The sequence below is a fragment of the Artibeus jamaicensis genome, unplaced genomic scaffold, assembly GCF_021234435.1.
Source record: "Artibeus jamaicensis isolate MK-2021 breed Jamaican fruit bat unplaced genomic scaffold, CSHL_Jam_final scaffold_474, whole genome shotgun sequence".
Lineage (NCBI taxonomy): Eukaryota > Metazoa > Chordata > Mammalia > Chiroptera > Phyllostomidae > Artibeus > Artibeus jamaicensis.
Window position 1 is genome coordinate 49,220,830 of NW_026522046.1, and position 24,693 is coordinate 49,245,522.

The following is a 24,693-nucleotide window of genomic DNA, read 5'->3' on the forward strand; positions in this document are numbered from 1 at the left end:
CGCTGAGGGGGCGCGGTGGGCAGCTACCCCCGGCGAAGACGGGTGGTTCTCCAGTGGTCTTGCTGGTGCTGCGTCCCACGACCGCGGGGGCCCTCTCGGGAGCTGCCGGCTCTGCCCCGCGACCCTGTGCAGCCCGAGAACCAGCCCGACCTGTGCGGGGTGCCGCCCTGACCTGCCAGGCACCGGCTGCCCTCCCCGCACTCTGGGCTCCTCTGTCCGCTGCCTGTGCCCCTCAGCGACTCAGCTGTCCCTCCTGTCTCCTTCTCTCTCTGCTGCAGACCGCACGGCCATGGGGAACGCCGAGAGCCAGAGCGTGGAGCACGCGTTCTACGGGGAGAAGCGTGCCAGCCTGGGGCGCAAGCACACGTCGCGCTCGCTGCGCCTGTCGCACCGGGCGCGGCGGGCCCGGCACGCGTCCTCGGGGAAGGCGGTGCCCAGGAGCTCCGAGGTGAGCGCGCGCTCCAGCAGCACCCCCAGCATCCCGCAGTCGCTGGCGGAGAGCGGCCTGGAGCCCTTCGCGCAGGAGGGCGCCCTCGAGGCCTTCGGGAGCCCCACCTGGGTGGACCGTGTGGATGCGGGCCTGAGGCCCGTGTCCTACACCGACTCCTCTGTGGCCCCCAGTGTGGGCAGCAGCATCGTCCTCGCTGCGGCCTCCGTGCCCAGCGTGCCTGACTCGGAGGACAGCCGGCTCTACGGTGAGGATGCGGCCTACCCGGCTGAGGGTGGCAGGCGGCCGCATCCCTATGAGCGCGCCGGGCCCACGTTCCCGGAGAGTGCCGGCTTCAGGAAGAAGCGCTCCAAGTCCGCAGACATCTGGCGGGAGGACAGCCTGGAGTTCTCGCTCTCCGACCTGAGCCAAGAGCATCTGACGAGCAACGAGGAGATCCTGGGTGCTGCCGTGGAGAGGGACCGCCAGGAGGCCCGGCGGGCGGAGAGCCGGCTGGGCCCGCGGCCACCCGCCACCTGTCAGCGCGCCAATTCCCTGAGCGATCTCTGCACTCCGGACAGCGCCAGGGTGATGGCCAACGGGGGGCCCAGGAGCAAGTGCGCTGGCTACTGTCGCAATTTGGCGTCTGACCACCCCCACCGGGCCAACCACAAGGCGCCACCCGCCGCTGCCGAAGAGGCTGCCCCCTACAACAACTACAACACCCTTCCCTGCAGGAAGTCCCACTGCCTCTCAGAAGGCGCCACCAACCCACAGCTGAGCCACAGCAGCAGCATGCAGGGCAGGAGGGCCAGGACAACCCAGGTAACGTGGCCGCGGCTGGAGGTCGGAAAGGGTTCGCGGCCTCTGCTGCATGCGCATGCTCTGCCGAGGTCCTCTGCTGTCCGTGGGGCTTCCCCGGGGGCCTGGCGGCTCCGCCCGCCTTACCAGTTCGTGCCTGAGGGGTGGGGCCCAGGGACAGAACGGGCACGGGGGCTGTGGGGACAGCAGTGGAGTGAAGCTGGGGAGTTTGCTCTGAGAAGCTGCCCCTCCCACCCAGTTTCCCACGGCGCCCTGCGGGTCTTCCCCGCCTGTCATAACAGGGCCTCACAGGCGGGCAGGTGGGTGCAGAGGCCTGTGGACTTGGAGCACCCGCCCCGGGCACTGTGGTGGCAGGAGGCCCGTCGGGGTGGCCTGTCGGAAGCGGCTTCTGGGACCAGGGCCGCCTGGGCGTCCGTCAGCCTCTCGGACGCTGGCAGGCTGCCTCCTTGCCCCCCCCCCCGCCCCCCTCGGGGCCAGGTCAGTTTCCTGGGCCTGGCGACGTGCCAGCTCTGCCGCCTCCAGAGGGCGGGTCACGGAAGGACAGCGCCCACGTGGCAGCCAGCTCCATGCGTGGCCTTGGGCAGACCTTGCCTGCCAGTGTCTCCTTGGAAAAGGGGGTGAAGCTGTGTGGGTTTGCTTGGATCTGGGGTCCGGGAGGGGCAGGTGTGAGAGCACGGGCCACAGGTTGGGGGCGGGTTTTGCCCAGGAGAGGAGGCACCGCCCCTTGACTGGTGGTGATGGGCAGTGACAGGAGACAGAGAACAGGCCCTTGAGCCTGCAGGGCCCCGCCCCTTCCTGTCCCAGGAGCTGGGGGAGGGGTGGCTGGCGCAGCTGGAGGATGCCAGATATTCCACAGGGTGGGCTTCAGATTGGAAACCCGGGCTGGGTGCATGTGCTTTGCAGGGCCGGTCGGGCACCTGGGTGAGCAGTGTCTGCGCGGAGGTCGGCGCGAGAGCAGCGGGTGTGCTCCGACCTTGGTCCGCGGCAAGCAGACGGGCATCCGAGTCGGGCCGTCTCGGGCAGGATGGGAAGGAGGGCTCAGCGCTGCGAGGGAGCCTGGCCGGTGCAGAGCCCTGGTCGGGGGTCGTCAGCATCAGACCACGGGGGCCTGCATGGCAGCAGGGTCTGTGCTTAGTTCACAAACCCCAGGGTTCTGGCTCTACTTTGCAATTTTAAATTCTTCTATATGAGTCATTTGGGTGTGCAGTTTTCTAACATCGTAGATGTGTTTATTACAGCAATCAAAATTTACTCTCTGTTCCTCCAGCCTCATATAGGTTAAAGGGGTCTGAGCTACCCCTTTCGTTTTAAAATGCTGTTTTAAGCTGGGGTCAAAGTGCGCAGGACACCCAGCACCCGGACCCCTTGTTCGGGGGTTAAGTGCGCTGCCGCTGTCGGGCGCCTTCGCCACCTTGGTCTTCAGAGTCTTCCAACCGAAACCCCGCCTCCCTCCCCGCAGCACCGTTTTCCACCCCCCACCCCGGCCCTGGGGCCCACCTCTCTGCTCTCGGGCTCTGGGGATCTGACCCGCCACGTCCTGTGGTGTGTGTCCTTCTACTTCGCCGAGTCCGGCGTGTGTCACCGTGGCAGCCGCCAGCGCCTCCTTCCTCTTCAAGGCTGAACGACGTTCGGCCGTGTGGACGGACCCCTTGTTTTTGACACTCCCCTTGCTGGGGGGTGGGGGTCTTTGACAGCTTCCCAGATGGGCATCCTGGCTGCGCCTCTTCTTTCCTGGGTGATGGTGGGCAGTGCTTTCAAGGCTGTGGAACCTGAGTTTCTCCTCTGTTGAACGGGGAAATGACGAGGGTCTCCGAGTGAACCAGGTGAAGTGGCACGAGAAGCCAGGGGCCTGGGCCTGCAGGCGCGGCCGCTCAGGGATGCCACCAGCTGCTGTGATGCCCACGTGCGCTAGGGGCCCCGCCCTGGGAGGCGGAGCCTGAGCCCGGCACCCAGGGGCACTTGGAGTGTGGGCCCCCCTCTCCCGAGCACGGCTGTGGTGACAGAAGTGACTGGCAGACCCTTGCAGTTCCTCGGCCTTGCTGGGTGGGCTCTGGCCTATTTGATGGGTCACAGGCAGGTGGGACACGGGACCTCTGAAGGGCCACCTGAGAGGCCTGGTGGGCTCCGTTTCAGGGACGTGGCTGGTTGGCTTTGCAGCGCTGGCTCAAAGAGGCGGAGCTCAGAGGTGGGCGCACTGATGGAGACAGGACAAGGGGCCTGCCCTGTGGGTGTTGCCCGGGCCGGTCAGCGCTCGGTGAGCACCCAGTTGCTGGGAGGCCCGGTTCTGGCTCCTCTGTCCGTGCCTCCCGCCCTGGGCACAGCCGGACCTCTGCGTCCCCGCCACGCCCCGTGGTGGGGGGGGCCTCTGGTCGGGGCTACCCCGAAGGCCAGAGCGAGTCTCCCCTCAGAGGCATGTCCGATGGCCTCCACGCTCCATGAGTACGTGGCACAGAGACTGTCTGAGGGCAGCCCTCTCCCCGTTGCAGCCGGTGCAGGGCAGAGTGCGACCTGGCTCACCGGCCGCCGCCCTGCGTCCCCGCAGGCCCTTCTCTGTCCGGGCGAGTGGCGGAACCTCTGCTGGAGCCGACAGGAGGGCCGCGCGGGACACCGCGCGGAGGCTTTGGTGGAGTCTGGCCGGAGAGCAGAAGTGTTTCCTCCGTGTCTCCTCTGTGTGTGGAGTGAGGGTCTTTAATGACTGGAAACGAACCCCAGAAGTCGGCGGACATGGCGCGCCCACCCGCGCTTCCCCGTCTGTGCCTGGCTCGCTCCTCCCACGCGCTTCCTCCAGGGCCCACTGTGTCCCAAGCCATGCACTCGCAGAGGTAGTGGGTGTGTGGGAGCCTCGTGAGAAGCACGGTGTTTGGTCTTTTTGGGGGTGGGAGTGTCTGACTCTGGGGACTTCCTCAGTGCCAGGTCACGGAGCCAGGTCCCCACCCTGGCCCTGGGGGTGTCGCCAGTCCTGTCTGCAGTGTGCTCCCCAGAACAGTATTCCTGGCAGACTTGTGGCCGCTACCTGGGAGAAAATCATTCTTATTGGAAACAGTGGAACAACTTGTCTTTAATTGAAAATGCCCACGAGCGCCGCTGAGCACGCCTTGCAGCTGTGTCTGGGCAGTGGCTGCCGTCTGCTGAGACGGGAGACACCCGGGCTGTCAGAAGGGGCGGGGCCGTGTCTGCCCCCCAGCTGTGCCGAGGGCTGCGTGTGTGCACCAAGCAGGCCGGTCGTCTCGTGGGGCAGTTGGGGAGGGGTTAACCCTGGGTGCCGAGAGCAGAGCTGGCTTGGGCGTCGCTGACCTCTGGCCGGACGTGGCCGTTCCCAGGTCAGCGGACAGAGCTGAGGCAGCCGGCGTCCTGCCGAGAGGAGGTCCAGTGGGTGTGAGCTTGCGTGTGGGGCCTGTCACCTGCTGGCGTGCCACCGGCAGGGTGCTCGGGGCCAGGCCCATGGTGGCAGCTCAGGGAAAGATGGCCACTGGTTGTGACGGTGACTCTGACTCCGCATCCTGGAGTTCGGCCCTTGTGTGGCTCTGGGATGCCCGTGGGGCCGGCGCAGGGGACACCCGTCTGCAGAGCACGTGTCTGCGGGGGTCTGGGTCTCCTGGGGAGGCCGGGCCACTGCGTGCCGCCAGCGGGGAGCAGAGGGTGTGCTCGCTGTGCTGGCAGGGCCTCGGGGCCCCTGTCCCAGGCCTATGGGGACGTGGGATGCTGTCCGTCAGGGCAGCGTGTCTGTGTGGCTCTGCTCAGGCTGGCCCACAGGCTGCCCCTGTCTGACCCCACCGCTTTCCTGGGGAGGTGACACAGCCGCACAAGGGCTTCACACCCAGGTTTCCTGACTCACACACTCGGGTTGGGGTCTAATTTTCAGAAGCCCGTCCCCCTCCCACAGGGTTCAACCCAGGTGCTCCCAGATTTTATGATCAAATCCCTCAATTCTGGTCGAGATGCGAAAGAGGGCTGTTGGCGGAACAGGAGGTAGTGCCTGCTCACTTGCACGGCCGGAGTGCGGCAGCGTCAGGGTCCGAGCTTGGGGTGTTCTCCCGGGACGAGCGAGGACCAGGGCTAGGGCGCCAGCAGGTGCGGGGTGTGGTGTGACGGGGAACTGAGTCTGGAGCTCCTGCCGCAAGCGTGTGGACGGTAAACTCGGGCTTCGTTTCACGGCTGAGCCTCAGTGGCTCAGGCCGCGGCGTTTCCTGGGTCGGGCGCCGACTTTGGCCTTCAGGAGGCTCGGGAGCTTTGGCGCCGGAGAAACACGCCCCCTTTCTGAGGCAGGCGCAGGGCCACCCTTCCTCCTGCAGTGTCCGTGGCCTCAGGTCCCACCAAGTCCCTCTGGAAGCTCACGGTCAAGACCCTCAGGTCCTCTCCTTGGGCCCCCACGTGACTCAGTCTGAAGATGGAGATGACAGCAGTCACAGTCAACGTTTGCAGCACGTCGCGTGCTCGGCATGGTTCTCGGGACTTTTGTTGGGTTCACTCCAGGTCACAGCGTTTTACGAAGGGTTTTAGAAAGGACTGTAGCTGCCGCTTTGTTCTTGTTGTAGAGGAAACGGGGGCACAGGCCCCCCACAGCAGCTATTGCCTCGAACTGGTGTGTGCTGTGCTGGGGTCCCCACGGGCGAGTGGACCGAGGTGGCCTGGGGACCGTGTGTGGGGGGCTGGGACGGTGGGGTGACCCAGCGAGGCCCCGAGGAAGGCTGCTTTAGAACCCACCAGGCAGAAGCCGTCCGACCTGAGCCCCCGTGGCCAGGACTCGCCCCTCGCTGTGTTTCCGGCATCTTTCTCTCCCCAGGCGTGGGGCAGCGAAGCCCGGTGCACCAGGGAAGTCGAGCCAGGTCACGCACAGCACAACTTTGTGTCACGTTCGAATTCTGCTACAAGGGGCCGGTCGGTTCTTCCGATTCCTGAATCATCCCAGGGTCCTCAGACTGTGTGACTTGATAGGTTTTTGAGATCGTGTTTGCCTGTCATCGACACAGAAAACCTGTCCCTCGGTGTGTTGACCTTCGAACACAGTGGGGGACTGAAGGGGGCCAACTCCGGCTCAGTCGGAAACCCTGGTATGACGGGCTCCCCAGAACCTAACTGCGGATCGCCTGCTGCTGTCGCGTGGCTGTCCCCCAGCAGCGTGGTTGGTCGACACCCGTTTTGTGTGGGCACCCCAGGCTGTGTGTGTTTCCGCGGGCAACAAGAGGAGAAAGGTGTTACTGAGGAAGTCAGAAGGAAGAGAAAGCACCCTTCCTGTGTTTCCTGGGAGAAAAGCCGGTGTGGAAGTGGCCCTGCCCAGCTGGAACCTGTGGTGTCCCGGGTCCCCTGCAAGGACACTTGGACTGGGACCCAGGGTGTTGCTAGCCTGTCCTTGTGCCAGAAGGCCCTCTGGATTCCAGCACCGGGGCCACGGCAGGCCTGGTGGAATGCCCGCGGAAAGCCCTGGCGGGCAGCTGCTGAGTGTTTGGGGCCCCCGATGGCCATGGCGTGTCCCCTGGACGGGCGTGTCTGTGCAGGGAAGTGCCCACGGGGTGGGGGCGCGGCCCTGGCGGGTGCGCGGCCCCCGGCCATCAGCGCATTTCCCGAGGAGCGTTCCCAGTGCGTAGGGTGTGCTCCGCGCTGTCCCCCGGGGACTCGGGCTGATCAGGCGCTGTGTTGGGTATCCTCTCTCTGCTTAGCTGGTGACCCAGCATCTTCCTTCCCTCCCCTGGCTTTGTGATCAAACTCTGTGTGGTTCTGTGCTCTGGGACCCATCAGGTGCAGGCTGTCCAGCCTGAGGTGCAGGACACACCCTGCACCTGTGACGGTGGCCCTGAGGCCTGAGGGGCTGCTCCCTGCGACCATCTGAGCCCCTGTTGCTGGGAGGTGTGGCCCGGGCGTGGGGAGAGTCCGGTCCTCAGGAATAGTGTCCTGGAGACGGGTGGGTGGGGGGACGTCCCTGTGGAGACACAGCTCCTGGTGGCGCTTGCGTCGTGGGGCCGCTGCCTCTCTGCTGAGCCACAGGAACTTGCCACAGAGTGTGGCACTCATCCAGTGCCTGCGAATGACAGGCACGCGGACGCAGCCTCCGAGGGGTGGCTGGTGTCTCTTAGGGTGTGACCCTGGGGCCTCTGCATCACAGTGGCCGCTTTTGGTTTGTACTACAGAGTCTGAGACCGGTGGACAGGTGTGGCACCTGGACATCTGGATAGAGCAGCCCCCCCCCACTGTTTCCCACCCTAGAGGTGGTGAGGGCTGGAGCAGGGCTCTCGGAGCCCCCGTGGAGCAGCTGGGGGCCAAGAAGTGCCGGCAGCTGGCGGCTCATCGTTTCCCACACCCGACAGCATGGGCTTGTGGGAATGTGGGACATCCCAGACTGATGACCAAACGGGCTGGGGCGGGGCCGCCAGCAGTTCCTTCCCAACAGGCCGGGTGACCCAGCAGTGGGGAGATGCCACCGAGCCTGCCTGGCTGTTTGTGGCGATGAGGTGGTGTTGGCGTGGGCGTCACAGGGAGGGCGTTGGTCGCACTGGGCTGTGTGCTCTGGAGGTGCCAAGCTGAGCTGGTGCCGGCGGGCCTCTTACCGGCGGAACCGCTTCTCTTGCTCAGTGTAGTGACTGCCTGCGAGTGGAGGACACGGAGCGGGGTCACTGTGAGGCTCTGGCATTGGGGGGTGTGAGCAGATGTTCAGGTGGGACCAGGAGGTAAGTGTCTGTCAAGGCCTTGCTTCTTGGGTGTGTGGAGGCCTTGGGGCGTCCTGTGGGGGTGCCCGGCCCGTGGGGACACAGCTGGCTGTTAGAGGTGCGTGCTTGATGGTTGGCGCGTTTGGCCTCTTCCCCTTCCCTTTCCTCCCCTTTCCGCCACAGTCAGCTTCGAGAGAGCAGGCACCCAGCTGGAAGGGGGGCTTTGGCGAATGGGGAGGGGCGGGGGGCGCATGAGGCTGACTGTACAGACCGAGTCTGGCCAGATGCCGTCTGTAGCTGAGCAGTGATGGGCCTGCCTTGTCCCAGGGGACAAGGTGGCAGGGTGCATGGGTGCTACCCTCCAGCCTGCCACCAGCCCGCGCCTCTCAGCACCAGGACAGCTTCCCGAGGTCTGTCCCTGTCCTTGAGCTCAGGGAGGCCCACAAGGCCTGGGTGCAGGCGGTCCCCTCCTCTGTTCAGGAGTATGGCCCTGTGGGGCCGGCCTCTCCCTACCTCACACAGAGCGCTCACACCCACGGGTTGGAGTCTGCGGCTGATGCCTTTGCTTTTTCAGAGGACTGAGCCGCGTGAAAAGGTGTCCAGAAGTTTGGGAAGTTCACGACACCGTTTCCCACTATTCAGGGTTACCTAGTGTGCCCCCCGTCACTGACGGTCACTTTACTGGCCGTCCCGTGTCAGAAGGGAGGCAGGAGGGAGAGCTGGGGTTGGACCGCTCCTGTCCCGGCAGGGGACCCACACCCGCACCCTCTGGGGTTCTGCCTCGGAGCCCCGCCCATGCGTCCCCGTCCTCCCCGAGCGTGTGCGAGCCCAGTGGAAACGCAGTTGGTCCCCAGCTACTTCCTGTTGCCGTCTCTGCCCGCTCTAGTTCCTTTTTTAAAAGCAGTGTCAGGTAGGAGGGAGGGTCCCCATGTGCCGCACGCCAGGCGGCCGTGCGTGCCTGTGGGGGTGTGCAAGGTGCCCCCGCTGCCGCATCGCCCTTCCTGCCGTGTGCACCGGCTTTGGTTTTGTTTTCCGGAAGGTGTGCTTTGATGACTTCCTACACTGTCAGCGGTGAAGTGATTACTGCAGCTGAGTTACCATATCTACCCCCCCACATCAGCACCCCCTTTCTGGTGGTGAGAACGCTCAGGGTCTACTCTTGGCAGATCTGAAGCGTGACCACCGTGCCGTCAGCTGCAGTCACTGCTGTGCCTTAGATCCCAGAACTTCCTCATTTCCCCGCTGGCAGTTGCCTCTGCACCCAGCAGCCCCCCGCCCCTGCACCCGGAGTCCGTGTGTCTGGCCCCACGTGCGGTTGAGTCACGCTGCTGGAGTCTCTCTGCGTCTTCTGCCGCTCCCACGTGGGCCTCTGCCCCTCTCCCAGCTGCTCTCACTTGGCCTTGAGTCTCGCTGGAGGTGAAGCTGACTTCCCCTCGGAGGCACGGACAAAAGCATGCAAAGGTGCAGGCCCCTGTCTGGGCCTCACCGGCAACAGTTTATCTACTGCCCCGCTGCCTCTCAGCAGAGTCGAGCCCAGAGCTTTGGTTTCTATGGCGATTAGAACACCCTGTAGCTTTTGTGTTTCCAAACCACAGTGACCTAACTCTGTGTGAGGCTGAAGCACAAACGCAGGTGAAGCCTTAGGCCGCGTCTTCCTTTGCCATCTGGTCTCTGCCTCTGAGGACAGTGTGCAAGACCGCAGGTTGCCCTGTCTGCCGCTGCCGGTGTCCTCCTCCCTCGACTGCTGCCCCTGTTTAATGACTGTGTAAAGATGTCGGCAGCACCTCAGAGCGGTGGGGGTTCTGAGTTCAGAGCAGGCCCGGAAATGCTCAGCTCCAGAGCCGGGCAGTGCTTTGCAAGTTCCAAATGGGTTGACACTGGGAATCGATACCCCCTGCGTCTTGGCAGGTGCCCGAGCTGTCCCTGGCCCGGGGCCGGCAGTAGCTTGCTTTGGGCTCCCGGTGTTCCGGCTTTGAAAGGGCGAGGTAACTGGAGCACGGGGCCTCAGCTGTGGCCCAAGGCCTTCTCCAGCTCAGTGCAGTGGGCGGCTGCCCATTTTCTGGAAGCACAGCCCATCGGGGCAAGAAGACCATTGCCTGCTCCGGGGACATGGGTCCTTGCTGGGTGAGTGGCTAAGGTGGCCCCCTGGCCATCTCTTCAGTTGCCACGCTATAAAACAGGCTCCTAACCAAGCCCTTTGCTTCTCTCTAAAAAAAAAAAAAAGGTCTCACCTGCACCCGTTTTATCCATGCTGTCTCCTTGTTCCCCTGGGAAGCCCTGCCTCAGCACAGCCCACTGACCGCCTGCAGGGTCTCCTGGAGTTCTGGGTGCTGGTGACAGGCGAGGGGAGGCGAGGGGAGGCAAGCAGCTCTGGGCTGGGGCCAAGCCACTCCGCGGCTGATTTGCCAATCAGTTCATTAAGTAAGATAAGTGACAGGCTCTTTGCAGTGCCCCTTGTGTCTTTTCTACTTGAACATTTTCAGCGGTTCGCCTTGGTAGTGGGGTGGCTGGATGGTGTTCTGGGCACCCCGCTGCACCTCGGGTTTGTGCGCGTCCGGTGTGGGGGGGGCGTCCCTGCCAGAGCGGTTGGGAGGTGGGTGCCCTGTGGGTGGCAGGAGCCGCTGGGACCTCTGTGTGACGCATGTCCGCTTTCCCTCCTTTTCGGCTCCCAAGGATGTGAATGCGGGAGAAGGCAGCGAGTTTGCCGACAGTGGGATTGAAGGGGCCACCACGGACACGGACCTGCTGTCCAGGCGCTCCAATGCCACCCACTCGAGCTACTCGCCGCCCCCTGGCCGTGCGTTTGCGGGCAGTGACAGCGGCAGCAGCAGCACAGGGGACGCAGCGCGCCAGGGCGTGTACGAGAACTTCCGCCGCGAGCTGGAGCTGAGCGCCGCCAACCGCGAGAGCCTGGAGGACGCGGGCTCGGGGCACAGTGACGAGCGCTCCAGCGGTGCCCCAAGCTCGCCGGGCCGCTCCGACGTGCTGCGGGAGGCGGCGCGGGGCACGGTGCGCAAGGCGGGCGCCCTTGCCGTCAAGAACTTCCTGGTGCACAAGAAGAACCGGAAGGTGGAGCCGGCAGCGCGCAGGCGCTGGAAGCACTACTGGGCATCCCTGAAAGGTGAGCCGGGGGCAGGGCACTCCCTCCCCTCCCCACCCCGCTTCCTGCGGGCTCTGTGCGCTGGGGGGGGGGGGGGGGGCGGGGCTGGGGCAACTACAGTGTCAGTCGTGAGCTTAGACCTCGCACGTGGCCCTCCGAGTTCGGAGGGCGAAGTCTGCCTTGTGCTCCAGGCTGCAGTGGTGCCGCAGGCATAGGTCACGCAGCCGACCTCCAGCGCCGGATCGTCTACCTCGCGGGTGCCGTGTTCCGGAGCGGCAATTCCCCCGACACCTCCCTCACATGCCGCTCTGTCGTCTTTGTCCCCGCAGCGGGGCCGTGGGAGCGGCTCAGGTCTAGTGCCCTCATGTGCACACCTGGGTTCCACGACAGTTCTGGGGATGCACTTAAAAAGTTGTTTTTTAATAATTTTTGCTAGTGAGTGCCTCCCAAGGTGACGGACCGTCTGAGAGGGACACCATTAGACTGAACCCCTGGAGTTTCCACTTTCAGGTCAAAGACGCGACAGAAGACTGTTAGTTCCGTGGGGTTCAGCCTGATGGTTCGTGGGTGTGAGGAAGGCCCTGAGCCACCGCATGTGACAAAAACCATCGATTTACAGCCAGGCCGAATGGCCGGGTGGTGTACATCACCGTTTTCACTAAATTACCGTACACAGTATGTGTCATCTGTTGTCATTTTACACACCTTTTTGTGTTGTGTGGGCATGTTCCCTTGTGCCTCGGCCTGTGCTCAGTGCTCCAGAGATCGTAACATGTTGTGACTGGGCTTCCTGTCACAGGCGCGGTTTGAGGCAGGGCTGGCCGAGGGACAGGGCAAGCGCAGGGTGAAAGGACCTGGGCCCCTCGTGCTGCCGGGCTTCCCCAGCCGTGGCCCGTGTGGGAAAGTCCAGTGCTGGAGGCACCCAGTGAGCAGGTCCCTGGGCACGCCCAGGGGACGAGCCGGGTTGGGTGCACCCTGTCGTCCCTTCGTCCGCTGTGGCTTCCGTGCCTGGGAAGGGAGGAAGGGAGCCTTGTGACTGGATGACAGGTCTTGCTGCACGTAACAGACCCCACGGTGACATCTTACGCGAGATAGAGCTACAGCACCCCCGCCCCGTCAGATCATCTGAGGCTGGCCACGTCCCCGGGGGCCTGGGCTCCTTCCATCCTGTTGCTCAGCTGCGCCCAGAGCCTTGCCTGAGAGCGGGCGAGTGAGGGCGCCACCTGCAAGCTGCCCACCTGGTCGTAACGTGGGGACGAGCGGGGGCTGCGTGGAAGCCTGCCTCAGCTCCCTGCTGCCGCGGACCACTGTAAGCTCAATCCGGGAGGTCATGAAGACGGCAGGCTGGGGAGACCCTGAAATGGGCGCTGTGCCCACATTCCAGGGTTTGCAGCGTCCACCTTCTCGTGACCCACTGGCTGTGCGCTCGGCCTCAGCCTCCGGGGCTGTGCTGACGGCCAGGCCTCTCATGGCACTCGTCACAGCTGTGTGGGAGCGTGTCCACAGCCACTGGTAGCCGCTGAGCCCCGAGACCCCTGTGTGCCTTTGAGGACACTTGTGTGAAGTTTTCTCAAACAGGCGCAGAGCCCAAGAGACCTTGTGGGCGTGCGTGAGGGAGCGCTGGGCGGGGCACGGAGCTGTGGTTCAGGCCTCCATCCCGGTCTGGCCCCTGTTCCGCCCCCGGATTTCATGGGCACGTCAGGGTCCGGCCCTCTCCTGGGGACAGGCAGCCAGGACTCACCCAGCCCCTGCTCTCTTCCCAGGGTGCACGCTCCTGTTCTACGAGAGCGACGGCAGGTCAGGCGTTGACCCCGCCAGCACCCCCAAGCACGCCGTGTGGGTGGAGGACAGCATCGTGCAGGCCGTGCCTGAGCACCCCAAGAAGGACTTCGTCTTCTGCCTCAGCAACTCCCTGGGCGACGCCTTCCTCTTCCAGGTTTGTCAGGCGCCCAGTTCGGAGTCTGAACCGGTCCTTCCTCTCCTGCCTGCACACGTGTCCCGGTTTCCTCCTGGGGGGTGCGCTTCCCGTGGCTCCTTACAGAGACACAGGTGATGAAAGGCGGATACTCGTGGGGTCCCAGGAACACACCCCAGGAGGCCCCCCCGGAGAGAACCCTGAGGGGTGTGCGTGCGGCGGCCAGCTTGCTCTGCGTGGCTGTGGGCTGGGGCCTTGACGCTGTGGCCTCTGCCCTTTGCACAGCGCTTTGGAGGAGGGGCGGGAGCCTCGGTTTAGACAGGGTTTGAGCTGCCGAGCTTTTCCTGTCGTGACGCGCTCTTTCCCGGTAGACTCATAATGTGAAATAATGGCCTTCCAGAGGTGACGGGCGGTCCCCAAACCATTTCTTCCATCTCATCAGACCTTTGTGCCTGGTGTTCTGGACTTGCGACTATTAATTGTATTAAAACGTGGCCACCTGCTAATCACTTTGGGTTATCAGCATTTGCTTGTGCTGAGCTGGGTCAGTTGTGGTCCACACCACTCGGACTTGCGGCGGTGTTTGTTGGGAAGGCTCCCCAGTCCATTTCCACGGTCAGACCGCTATTCCGTGTTTTCTGTGTGCCGTGCACGCTGCTGCCAAGGATGCCGAGGCTCTGACCCCGTCCCCACTCTGACAGGTGTTCGCATGTGAACCTGGAGACAGACCTGGGAACAGGTCTCTGTGGTGCGGTGGAGCCCGGCAGTGACCGTCAGTGCAGGGAGGGATCGAGTGGATGGGCGGGGGACCGGTACCCACAGCAGGGAGCCGGGACAGAGGCGTGGGAGAGGGTGGTAGGCTATTTCACCAAGTTTCTGGGTTCGGCCCCTAAAGTTACTTCCATTTGTGAAATTAAAGTAATAGCTAGAAAGAGTGATTTTGTCTGTAAATAGAAAAAAAGCTGCTTTTCTTTCTTTAAATTTATATAAAGCACACATAAAGAGGAGTACACAGACTGTAAGTGTGTTACTCAGATGAGTATCACAAAGTGAATCTGTTACCACCACCCCGGTCACGAAGTGGAGGTGTCTGGCGCCCTGTAAACCACGCACCGCCCAGCCGCACGCCGGCAGCGCGCCGGCTGCGTGGAGCATGTGTTATCGTGCGAGCCAGGACCCTTCTGTTTCACCGGGAGTGTCCTTCCTTCCCCTTCGTTTGTGGCGGTGCCTTTGCTAGATGTAAACTCCGTGGCTAACAGTCCGTCTTCAGTGCTTTGAAGACACCATTCCACTGCCCCCACCTTCCACCGATTCTGAGAAGTCAGCTGTTTCAGGTTACTCTGCCTAGAATTCACCGAGCTTCTTGGGTGTACAAGTGTGTGTGTTTAAATTGTCCCCTTTCGGAGCTCCATCGTGTGCATGGGCTCTGCTCGGCCTGCTGCGTCCTCGTTCTGTTCTGCTCCCTGGACTGGACAGTCTGCGTTCACGTGCCTCGAGTTCGCTGACTTCTGTTTCTCTTTATCTTACTACATTTTTACATTTTTGTTGCCAGCTGAATTGGCTTTTGTGTTCCTCTGGTGAATTTTTCACTTCAGTTTTTCTACATTTCAACTCTACAATTTATATTCGGTTCCTTAAAATAACTTTTGGTTGAATTTCTTTTCTTTTTTAAAAAATATGTTTTATTGATTGTGCCATTACCGTTGTCCCATTTTCCCCCTTCATTCTCCTCCACCCTGCACACCCCGTCCCCACCATTCCCCCTTTAGTTTATAACCATGTGTCTCAAGTCCTTTAGATTCTATATTTCCCATACTATTCTTGCCCTCCCCCCTGTCTATTTTCTACCTACTGTCTATGCTACTTATTCTCTGTACCTTCTCCCCCCTTCTCCTCCTCCCACTTCCCTGTTGCTAACCCTCCATATGATCTTCATTTCTATGGTTCCACTCCTGATCTAGCTGTCCTCTTAGTTGGCTTTTGTTTTAGGTGTGGTTGTTAATAACTGAGTTTGCTGTCCTTTCCCTGTTCATCTTTTTTAACTTCTTTTTCTTAGATAACTCCCTTTGACATTTCATATAACAAGGGCTTGGTGATGATGAACTCCTTGAACTTGACCTTATCTGAGAAGCACTTTATCTGCCCTTCCATTCTAAATGAAAGCTTTGCCGGATAGAGCAATCTTGGATGTAGGTCTTTGGATTTCATGACTTGGAATACTTCTTTCCAGCCCCTTCTTGCCTGTAAGGTCTCTTTTGAGAAATCAGCTAACAGTCTGATGGGAACTCCTTTGTAGGTGACTGTCCCCTTATCTCTTGCTGCTTCTAGGATTCTTTCCTTCATTTTAATCTTGGCTAATGCAATTATGACGTGCCTTGGTGTGTTCCTCCTTTGGTCCAACTTCTTTGGGACTCTCTGAGCTTCCTGGATTTCCTGGAAGTCTATTTTCTTTGCCAGAATGGGGAAGTTCTCCTTTATTATTTGTTCAGATAAGTTTTCCACTTGTTGCTGTTCCTTTCCCCCTTCTGGTACCCCTATAATTCTGATGTTGGAACGTTTAAAGATGTCCTGGAGGTTCCTAAGCCTCTCCTCATTTTTTTTGAATTTTTGTTTCTTCCTTCTTTTCTGTTTGGTCATTTTTTCCTTCCTTCTGGTCTGCTTCCTTGATTTGAGTCCCAGTTTCCTTTCCATCACTATTGGTTCCCTGTGCATTTTCCTTCCTTTCAATTAGTTCAGCCTTCATGTGTTCCTCTAATTTGTGACTAAAATCAACCAGTTCTGTGAGGATCCTGATCACCAGGGTTTTAAACTGTGCATCTGATAGGTTGGCTGTCTCTTAGTTGCTTAGAAGTATTGGCTCTGCGGCTTTGAGCTGTTCTTGAGCCATAATGTTTTTGGTCTGTTTGTGCTTGTTAGGTATGAGGGGCGGAGCCTTAGGTGTTCAGCAGGGTGGGGCCACCCAGGACGCTGGGTTGTGGTGCTGTATGTGGGTGCAGGGTCAGAGGGGGCAATGGTTGTTTTTTGCTCTCTCTCAGATTTCGGTCCCCTTTGCTACTTCCTGAAAGCAAACCGGGTCCCCCTGGTGCCAGCTCCGGGGTGTGTGGGCTTGTGTACCCTCCAGGACCCTGTGGGTCTCTCCAACAAACTCTCTGTGAGCCTGGGAGCTTCTCCTGGCACCTCGACCCTAAAAGTTTTTCCAACTGGTGCTTTTAGGCTTTAATTCCTGTCGCTGGGGCCCTAGCCTGCACGGTCTGTCTCACTGCTCACTCCTTCACCTGGTTTATCTGCGCGCAAATGTGTGACTGCAGTCAGCCTGCCTCCTTGCACCCTCACTGGATCTGCTTGTTGCCACCCACACCTGGAATCTACCAACCGCCGCCCGCGTGCCTGGGTCGGGTTTTCTGCCCCACCTGGCTCTGCTGCTGACTCCGCCCCTCTTACCTGTCTGGCTGAGTGGGTCGTTGGTGTCAGACTTTGGTACAGTTCAGTTTTCTGTGTTTTGATTGCATTTTTGTTACTAAAACTTTGTTGTCTTTAAACTTGGTTGTGCGAGAAGGCACAGTGTTTCCACCTACACCTCCATCTTGGTTGGAAGTCCAGTTGAATTTCTCTCTGTTGATAGTCTCTACCTGGTGAGATACAATCCTCCTACTTTAATTCTTTAGATGTGGTTTTCTTTAGTTCTGTGAAGGTGTTCGAAGTAGCTGATGCAGTGACTGTCTGGCAGTCCCCACCCGGACGTCCTCGGAAACGGTCCCCCCTCCACCTCTCCTCCCGTGTCTGTCCCACGACCTTCTTGGTTCTTCCCGAGTCTCGTGCTCTCCTGGTTGGAAACCGCACATTTAAACACAGCCAGCCCTTGAATGACGTCACTGTGTCCAGCATTGTGTTGTTGGGACTTGGACGATATACCGTGGGGACTTAGCTCTCATTGGTATCGGTGAGCCCAGGGTAAGATTGTTCCATTGCACACGGTTCCACAACCGCGGAGCGGTCCTCGTAGCAAACTCCTTCCGTCTCATTAACAGACCTGCAGCAGCTTCCCGAAACCTGGTTCCGACCCGCAGATGCCTCCACTGGAGTGGAGTCAGAGTGATTTGGGGTTGGTGTGGGAGTCTGTCCCTCGTCCACTTCTCTGCCGGCTCCGTCCTCGTTCTGAACGTGCCTCAGCTTCTCCTTCCAAGCTTTGCAATGGTTTTCTTATCGCCAGCGTGCTGATTCCGAACGCTTACTTCCTTTTTAGTTACTAGAGGCTTGCTTCCCTCCCTCCATTCCGTCTCCTTGTCCCTTTTTCACTGAGCCTCGTGTATTTGTTGGTCCCCAGCGTCGGGTTCTGCGTGGCTCTGAGGACGGTGTCTTGGCTTCAGACGTCACGTTTTCGGCCGGCCATGCATTCACCGCCCTCCCTGCTGGACGCTCTCTCCACTCGGGGTGCTGGGCATCTGGTCACACCGAAGTGCCAGGTGCCAAGCGAGGCTGCCGTGGCAGGAACAGACAGGATGACCTGTGTGTCCAGGGCCCAGCTGACAGCGTTGGGTGGCCTTTTCTGGGGGCCCCTCCACTGTGCCCCGGAGGGTCCTGCTGTTGCCGCTCCCCAGCCAGCTGCCATTCAAGTGTCCTGTTCACAGGAAATTCTCTCTCTGTGTCCCTCTGTCTGGGGTCCCGAGCCCGTCCTCTCCATCTTGGGTGACAGGCTGGGTGCGGGAGGCCCGGGGGTGGTGGCCAGGGCCCTGTGATTCTCTTCCCAGTCAGAACTGCGGCTGGAGTGGGTCTGTGGACGTGGGCCTCTGACACATGCCCCGTCCCTCCGAGGACCGTGGCAAGGAAGACTTTCGAGAATTCACCCAGGAGCACACACCTTTATTCCCTGTCCTTGTACTCTTATTTATTTATTTAAATTTTTATTTTTCACTTTAGAGAGAGGGGAAGAGAGGGAGAGAAACATTGAGGAGTTACTTTTCACTCAAGCCCCAACTGGGGACCGAACCCATGACCCAGGCATGTGCCCCAACTGGGAATTGAAGCGATGACCCTCAGTTTGTAGTCCGACACCCAACCCACTGAGGCACAGCGGCTGGGCCTCCTTCATGCCATTTAACATGGAAAAAGTTCAGCCCACTTTACAATTACTCCTGTGCTTCTGTGAAGTCAGGTTATCTGCAGTTTTGGTCCCCTGGATCTGGCTGGTGTTTCTCTGGTTTAAAATGAATTTCCCTTTTCTTACTGCACCTGAAACCCTAGCTCCTCTGACCAGGGGGAGCGGGGACCCTCCCTCCAGCCCCCTGGTTGGAGCCAGGCCCCCAAAGACCTGGTGGGCGGGGCCTGGTGGGTGGGGCCGGGGCTTCCTCTGGCTCAGCACTGAAAGGCGCTCTCGTGCACAGTGCGTTTACTGCTGGTCACTGTCCTCTGCCGCAGGACGTTGTCTCCTTCCCCTCACTGAGCACCTGTGGTGCACACAGTGCCCTGAGGCCCAGCAGGGGCCCAGGACCTGGGACCCACCCTGCTTACCTGCCTGGCACCATTTGCTCCGTGGCGGTGATGGGGTGGGGGGCAAGGGTCCGTGGGTGTCCCCTTCCTGCCTCTCACTTGGGACTCTGAAGCAGGGCCGGTGGCAGTCTGACATCCCTAATTAAAGCTGCTTGGCTCCGGGAGGGGACACAGTGGGGCGCCTTGGGAGGGTTCTGTTGTGTGGGCGTCAGAACCTGAGCTCTGGGGAGGCCGTCCTGGGAAACTTGGCTCCTGCTGGCAGTCGGCGGTTCCCCGCTCCAAATGCGTGAGGCCTGCTCCGGGAAATGTCGCTTCCCCAAGACGTTTCCAGAGTTTGTGTCACTTGCCGCTCGCTGACAGCCGTCCATGTGGCCTCTGCCCACCTGTCACCCACGCAGAGCACCATGGAGGCCACCGGGAGAGGGTGAGGTGTCGGGAAGCTCCTTCTGTGGGTGGTGCTGTGGGTGCGGACCGGCTGGCGGGGCAGGAATGCTCTTTCACCGGCAGGCCGCCGCCTGGCGTAGAGGGCTCTGCGGGCGCGCGGCACAGCCCATGGTTAAAGGGCAGGGCCCGGCTTTTTCACGAGGCTCCGAGCATACTTTTCTCTGTGCCTTTCACTAGATGTTTATGGGCCTTTGTGTTTTTTCCTTCCTTACGTTTTATTGTGAAACATTTTTAATTGTGGTGACACACACATGACAGCCCCTCACCGAGTGAGCGCCCTGCACGGTGGCAGCAGACATGCCCCTGTCCTCTCCAGGACACTGCACCCCACAAACCTGCAGTTGGTCCCCATTGAGTGCTGACCCCCGTTCTCCTGCCCTCTGGCTCCTGGCAGCCACTGTGGTCTTTTTACTTCTAACGCTCACCTGAGGGTGCATTGGTTGATTTGAGAGAGAGAGGAGGGAGGGAGAGGGAGAGGTTGCCTCCCGGATGGGCCCTGGCCGGGGAGCGAACCTTGGACTTTTTGGATGTGTCGGGACGATGCTCCAACCAGCGGAGCCACCCGGCCAGGGCCCTCATCTCTGTAAGTCAGTGAATTCCAGGGCAGCTGCTTCACAGGATTGACTACACACCTTTCCAAGGATGTTCCGCTCGCTCATCGACGGGTGTGGGCTCCTCCCATCCCGCTTTGTGACAGGGAGGCCCCCGAGAGCTCTGGGCCTGCCCCTGCAGCACGGGCCCTTGGCTGTGTCTGGCGGGTGGGGGGCGAGGGCTCCCTGCTCACCAGGTGAGGAGCCTGTGTGACGGGTTCTTCCGGAGGCTGAGGCTGTGCCAGGCGGGGTCTTTCGTTGAAAAGCTTCCCCGCTGTTGGGGCGGAACAAGCACTGGCTCCACTAGCGCATCAGCTGGCGCCGGTCAGGCTCCGCTGCTGCCAGGAGCTCTGCGCCCTCCTCGTGGCCTCGTCACCCCTGCCCTGGGCCTGGGGACCATGGCGCTGCGGTGTGCGCCGTGACCTGTGCCGCCCTGTGCTTTCTCTGTGGGTCCCTCAGCCCGGCCACTCCAAGTGGGAGAGTGTGGCTGGGTGGCCGCTGTGGCAGGGTTCCCCCGTCCGCAGGACGCCTGTGTTCGGTGTGGCGGGCCCCTCCCCAGTGGGGCGAGGTCCGTGGGGCGACGTCTGTGGGCCGGGCACAGTGGTGCACAGGGCCGGCGGTGCGTCCTCCCTGGGCCTCCCGGAGACTGACCTTTGCTCCACAGTGGCCCTCTGACTGAGCAGCGGCGCCGGCTGCGAGGCGGCGTCCAGACACAGACGTCTCTGCACAGGCCGGCATCCCCAACTGCCACAGGCGGGGCAGTTAGGGGCACACGCCCCAGAAGTGCGTCTCTCCTGCCATGGAGGCTGGAGCCCGAGGGCAGGGTGCCGGCGTGGCTGGGCCAGGGGTGGGCTGCCCCCTGACTCCCGGCCCCGTCTGCTCTCCCTGTCCTTCTGTGGCAGGGCCAATGGTCGACTCTCTGGCCTCTCGTTAAAAGAGCACAGACTCCTGCATCGTCATCACAGAGGGGTGGGATTTCAGCATTTGAAGCTGGGGCCGCATGAATGCTGTGTGCAGCTAGGGAGTCCAAGTGCGTGGGCGAGCAGACGCGGGGGCTTTGCCCGGACAGCCTGCGGGTGCTGTCAGTGGCGTGTCCCACCCGAGACCAACTTGTGTTGTCAGCGAGGAGCAGCAGGGGTCAGGGAGCTGACCGTCCCCATGGGTCGGGAGGGCACCTGGACGTGGTACGTGGCTTGTCCGACCCACTAAGCGGCGGCCGTCTCCCCCCGCAGACCACCAGCCAGACGGAGCTGGAGAACTGGGTCACCGCCATCCACTCCGCCTGCTCCGCCGCCGTCGCGCGGCACCACCACAAGGAGGACACACTGCGCCTGCTCAGGTCGGAGGTGAAGAAGCTGGAGCAGAAGATCGACATGGACGAGAAGATGAAGAAGATGGGCGAGATGCAGCTGTCCTCCGTCACCGACTCCAAGAAGAAGAAGACCATCCTGGACCAGGTGAGCTGCGGGTGTGGCGCGCAGGGGACTGTGATGGGCGGGCGGGAGGGCAGAGGTCTGGCACAGCCTCCCTGGGTGGGCCCATGGTTCCTGCAGACTCGAGGGCCGGGCTGGGAGGGTGCGGGGACGGGGCGGGTGGGGTGGGGTGGGGACACCCCCTCTGTTAACTGCCCTGGGTTCACAGCCGCGGGTCTTTGTGGAGCGTCACACCAGCTGTGTAACATTCAGCCCTCGTTACCTGAGAAACTCGAGGTGCCTCTTGCTCCCTGCTTCAGAGGAAGCCGTCAGCCAATGCCCCCCTGCCGCTCACTGGCCCCTCACTGTCACTGCTGCAGATCTTCGTCTGGGAGCAGAACCTAGAGCAGTTTCAGATGGACCTGTTCCGCTACCGCTGCTACCTGGCCAGCCTCCAGGGTGGGGAGCCGCCCAACCCCAAACGGCTGCTCGCCTGCGCCAGTCGGCCCACGAAGGCGGCCATGGGCCGGCTGGGCATCTTCTCCGTGTCGTCTTTCCACGCCCTGGTGAGTGGCCGGGGACGGGCTTCCGGGAGCTGAGCGTCCTGACTGCCAGGCACCTCCCACCTCGGCCTCTCTCTGCCTCGGGGGCAGGCCTTCCTGCAGCTCTGAAGTCCATTACTTCAGCCCCTGCTGGTGGGGACCAGATTGTTGTGCACAGAAAACGTGGACGGCGGTGGGTGTCTCAGGCTCTCTCGGCAGGGGGTGCGTTACTAGCCCGTCGTTCTTAGGCAGCTGGTGTTCTTCACCCAAGTACGTGTGTTTTGTATTAGCCTCACGGGGAAGCTCGGTGGAGGCGGTCTCGCACGTGGGTGTGTTAGTGCTCTCCCTCTCCTCCACTCGTACAGTGTGTGTGCGTGTGGCACTCAGCCGTCTTGGGGCGGCCCCCTGTGCCCTTTATGTCTGTCCCAGGCTTCATGGCCTTGGACTCCCCAGGTGTTAGAAGAAAACAGACCCCCCTCCGTCCCCCAGCACAACACAAGCGCTGGCCTGGGGGCGGTGCTCAGCTGACCTTGGCAGTGGATGAGACAGCTGTGTCGGGTGTTTGCAGTCTGCGAGTCCACGATTCACTAAATTGTGAACGCCTGCGTGTACTTCTCTCCCGACAAATCGCTCTAGGCGAGTAATGCGGCTTTAGCGGATCCGAGGCAACGACTACTGGGAAGGTGCTGCACTACGCACGCCTGCCGGGGACTTGGACTTGACCGGTCTCGGTTCCGGAAGCTGCTGTGCAATCACAGGGCCTGCCCACCAGCTGGGCCCTTCATTCCCAGCTGGGATTCAGCCAGAGGCCTCGATGTTCTTTATAAATAGATTAGCATCATCATTCAGATAATTAGGGTATATTAACATTTTTAAAGAAGTCCTAAGCCTATTTCTGGAGCTATTAAAGCCGGCTTCCTGATTTGTTCTGCTGACAGCTAGGCTCAGCCTCCCTGCGCACTCCCTGCTGGGGGCCCAGCCCTGTGTTCAGTGGGGGCGTCTCAGAGCCTGAACAAATCCAGAACTGGCCCGTGGCTCTGGGGCTGCTTCTGAGACCCCGACCCTAACTCATAACTCGGCCGAATCCCAGTTTACCTGTTCAGAGGTGAACTGGCTGGAAGTGCCCACCCCACCTCCCCAGGACACCGTGGGCTGAGGGGGCGTGTTCAGGGCGGCCTCTCCGGTGCCGTCAGGGTTGCTGCTGGGTCTCGAGCCTCCAGCCGCTCTCCCGTCTTCCTGGGCTCGTAGGTTTGGGGGAAAGTAATTCTGCTGTTCCCCCAAACCTCTGTGCTGTCATTAGTTTCTCCAGAGCCCCTGGGGCTGACCGTGTGGAGCAGGACGTCAGAGCGGCTCTGACCCTCCCGTTTCCCACTTCAGGACGTGGTGGGTACACTTCCCTTTGGGGTCGGGGCTGGGGCGTCAGGAACCGGAAAGAAGAGGGTTTCGTGCCTCCCTGCGACTCTGTTCCTGGTCCCTGTTCTGTGAGCCCACAGGCCCCTGCAGACTTTCTGGGGGGTCCGTGCCTGTCCCTCAGACCGTGGACAGGGGCGCCCGGGCAGGGGAGGCTCCGTCTGAGTCCCCGGGTGTTTAGTTTTACCTCCTGTCCTTGTCTTTTGACCCCAGGGAATGCTTTTCAACAGTCTTCAATGCAGCCTTTGTCCAGACCTGTTTTCCCCTTTGTCAGTGGAGGGCGGGAGGTGGGCTGTGCAGGCAGCAGAGCTGGGGGGGGGGGTCATCTGTGCACCACAGTCCCACGCCCCGGAGGGCCTGTGGACACAAGAGACCTGCAGTGATCAGCCAAAGGGGCAACGTGCCCTTGGGGAGTGGGCGGTCCCTTCGGTTGGCTGGACTGAGGAGGTGAGCAGCTGAGTCCTCGGGCCGTCTGGGCGCCGACCACTGAGGACCCCGCAACCTGGTCCCCTCAGGTTTGGCGGCTTTTTCAAAACCCCTTTGCTCACTGTGAACACTGGTGTCTCGGGGGCAGCAGTTCCCGAGCGAGGCCCCAGCACTTGGAGCCGGCACCGTGAGAGCCGCTGGGGGGAGGCCCAGTGCTGGGAGCCTGAACCCGCCGGCCGGCCGGCTGGGGACTGAGAGTATCGGCGAGGGCAGGGGTCTCTCTAACTGCTTGTCTTCTGCAGTTGTCCCCACAGGGCCAGGGCGGGGCTGCTGCCGCCGCCGCCACATTGGGGAGGGTCTGGCTTTCTGATGCTCATTCATTCACTTGTTCATTCGGCTGCCGGACTTTTGGGAGTGGCATGCAGGTCGGCCGCTGTTCTTGTGGTCAGGGCCATGGCAGCCCACAGCCCAGGGTCGTGCCCTGGGTCCTGGGTCCTGGCTTGTCACAGAGCAGTGTGTCACTCCGAGGGGGAGACGGACATGGCAGGAAGGCAGTGAGACAGCACCGCCCCGCAGACACCCACGGGCACAGTGAGGGAAGGGGGCGGCGATGGGTGCTGAGGGTGTGTGTGTACACGCGGTGGTCTGTGCGTGTTGCGTACGCGTGTTATTTCTCTGTGCAAATGTGTACAAGCTGTGGGGCCTTTTTTCCTCTCCAGCGTTTTCATCTCCAACATCGTTCACTTGGGGCCCTCAGCCCCCCCTTTTTCTGACGATGGCCTTTGCGGACCCCGACGTCGTCACGCAGCTCGGCCAGCACGCGAGTGTCAGCGTGCCGGGCTCGCTCCCAGGCGGCCCGCGCCTCCGCGGCAGGCGGGCGATGCAGGCGGGGCAGGCGCACGGTGTCCCCGTGGAACCCGCTCAGGGGCTTCGTCTGTGCTGCCCCCGATGGGGCCGTGGAGCAGGGCTCTCTCCAGAGCCCCCACTGCCTTGGGGCCACTAGGAGTGCCAGGCTGGGAGTGAGCAAGGCCCCTGCATCGCCCTTGTCCCCCCGTTCTCCTGCGGGACCCCCCCTGCAATGGCCTTGAGAGAAGCTGTTTGGATCCGAGTTTGGCACTCGTGGGGGGCTTTGCCAGTCTGCTCGGGGGGCTTCAGCGGCGTCACCCTGGCACTGCTGACACCCCTGTGGGGCGTGCCCTCCAGGCTGCACGCTGACTGGGGTCGAGGCTCCGCCGGCACACCCCAAACTGCTGCCCGCAGGCGGCCGCCCCAGGGCGGGTGGCCCTTCGGGGACCCGATGACAAGGGGCTTCCCGGATGCCCAGCTCAGCCCAGGGCCGGGCGGGGATATGCTGCTCCCAGGCCGCCTGGCTGTGCGCCCTGCTCTCCTGGTCTGGGGGGAGGGCCGTGGGTGGCCCGCCAGGACGTCCTGGCCGATTTCCTGCAGTCTCTGGGACATGGCGTGCCCCCGAGGGTGA

General features: G+C 61.6%; 1 protein-coding gene across 13 annotated transcripts in view; it reads left to right on the forward strand.

Moving 5' to 3' along the window:
* Window positions 1-24,693, forward strand: part of TIAM1 (TIAM Rac1 associated GEF 1) — a 194,809-nt gene that overhangs the window by 117,648 nt on the left and 52,468 nt on the right. For 12 of the 13 annotated variants that reach the window (XM_053657893.1, XM_053657897.1, XM_053657892.1 and 9 more), the window contains 5 exons: window positions 279-1,252; window positions 10,564-11,011; window positions 12,754-12,926; window positions 20,659-20,883; window positions 21,219-21,404. In XM_053657893.1, the coding sequence (XP_053513868.1) occupies window positions 290-1,252; window positions 10,564-11,011; window positions 12,754-12,926; window positions 20,659-20,883; window positions 21,219-21,404 (1,995 nt within the window). In that variant the 5' untranslated portion in view covers window positions 279-289. Of the gene's footprint in view, window positions 1-278; window positions 1,253-7,822; window positions 7,912-10,563; window positions 11,012-12,753; window positions 12,927-20,658; window positions 20,884-21,218; window positions 21,405-24,693 lie in introns of those variants that run through there. The other variant, XM_053657903.1, reaches the window with a different exon arrangement.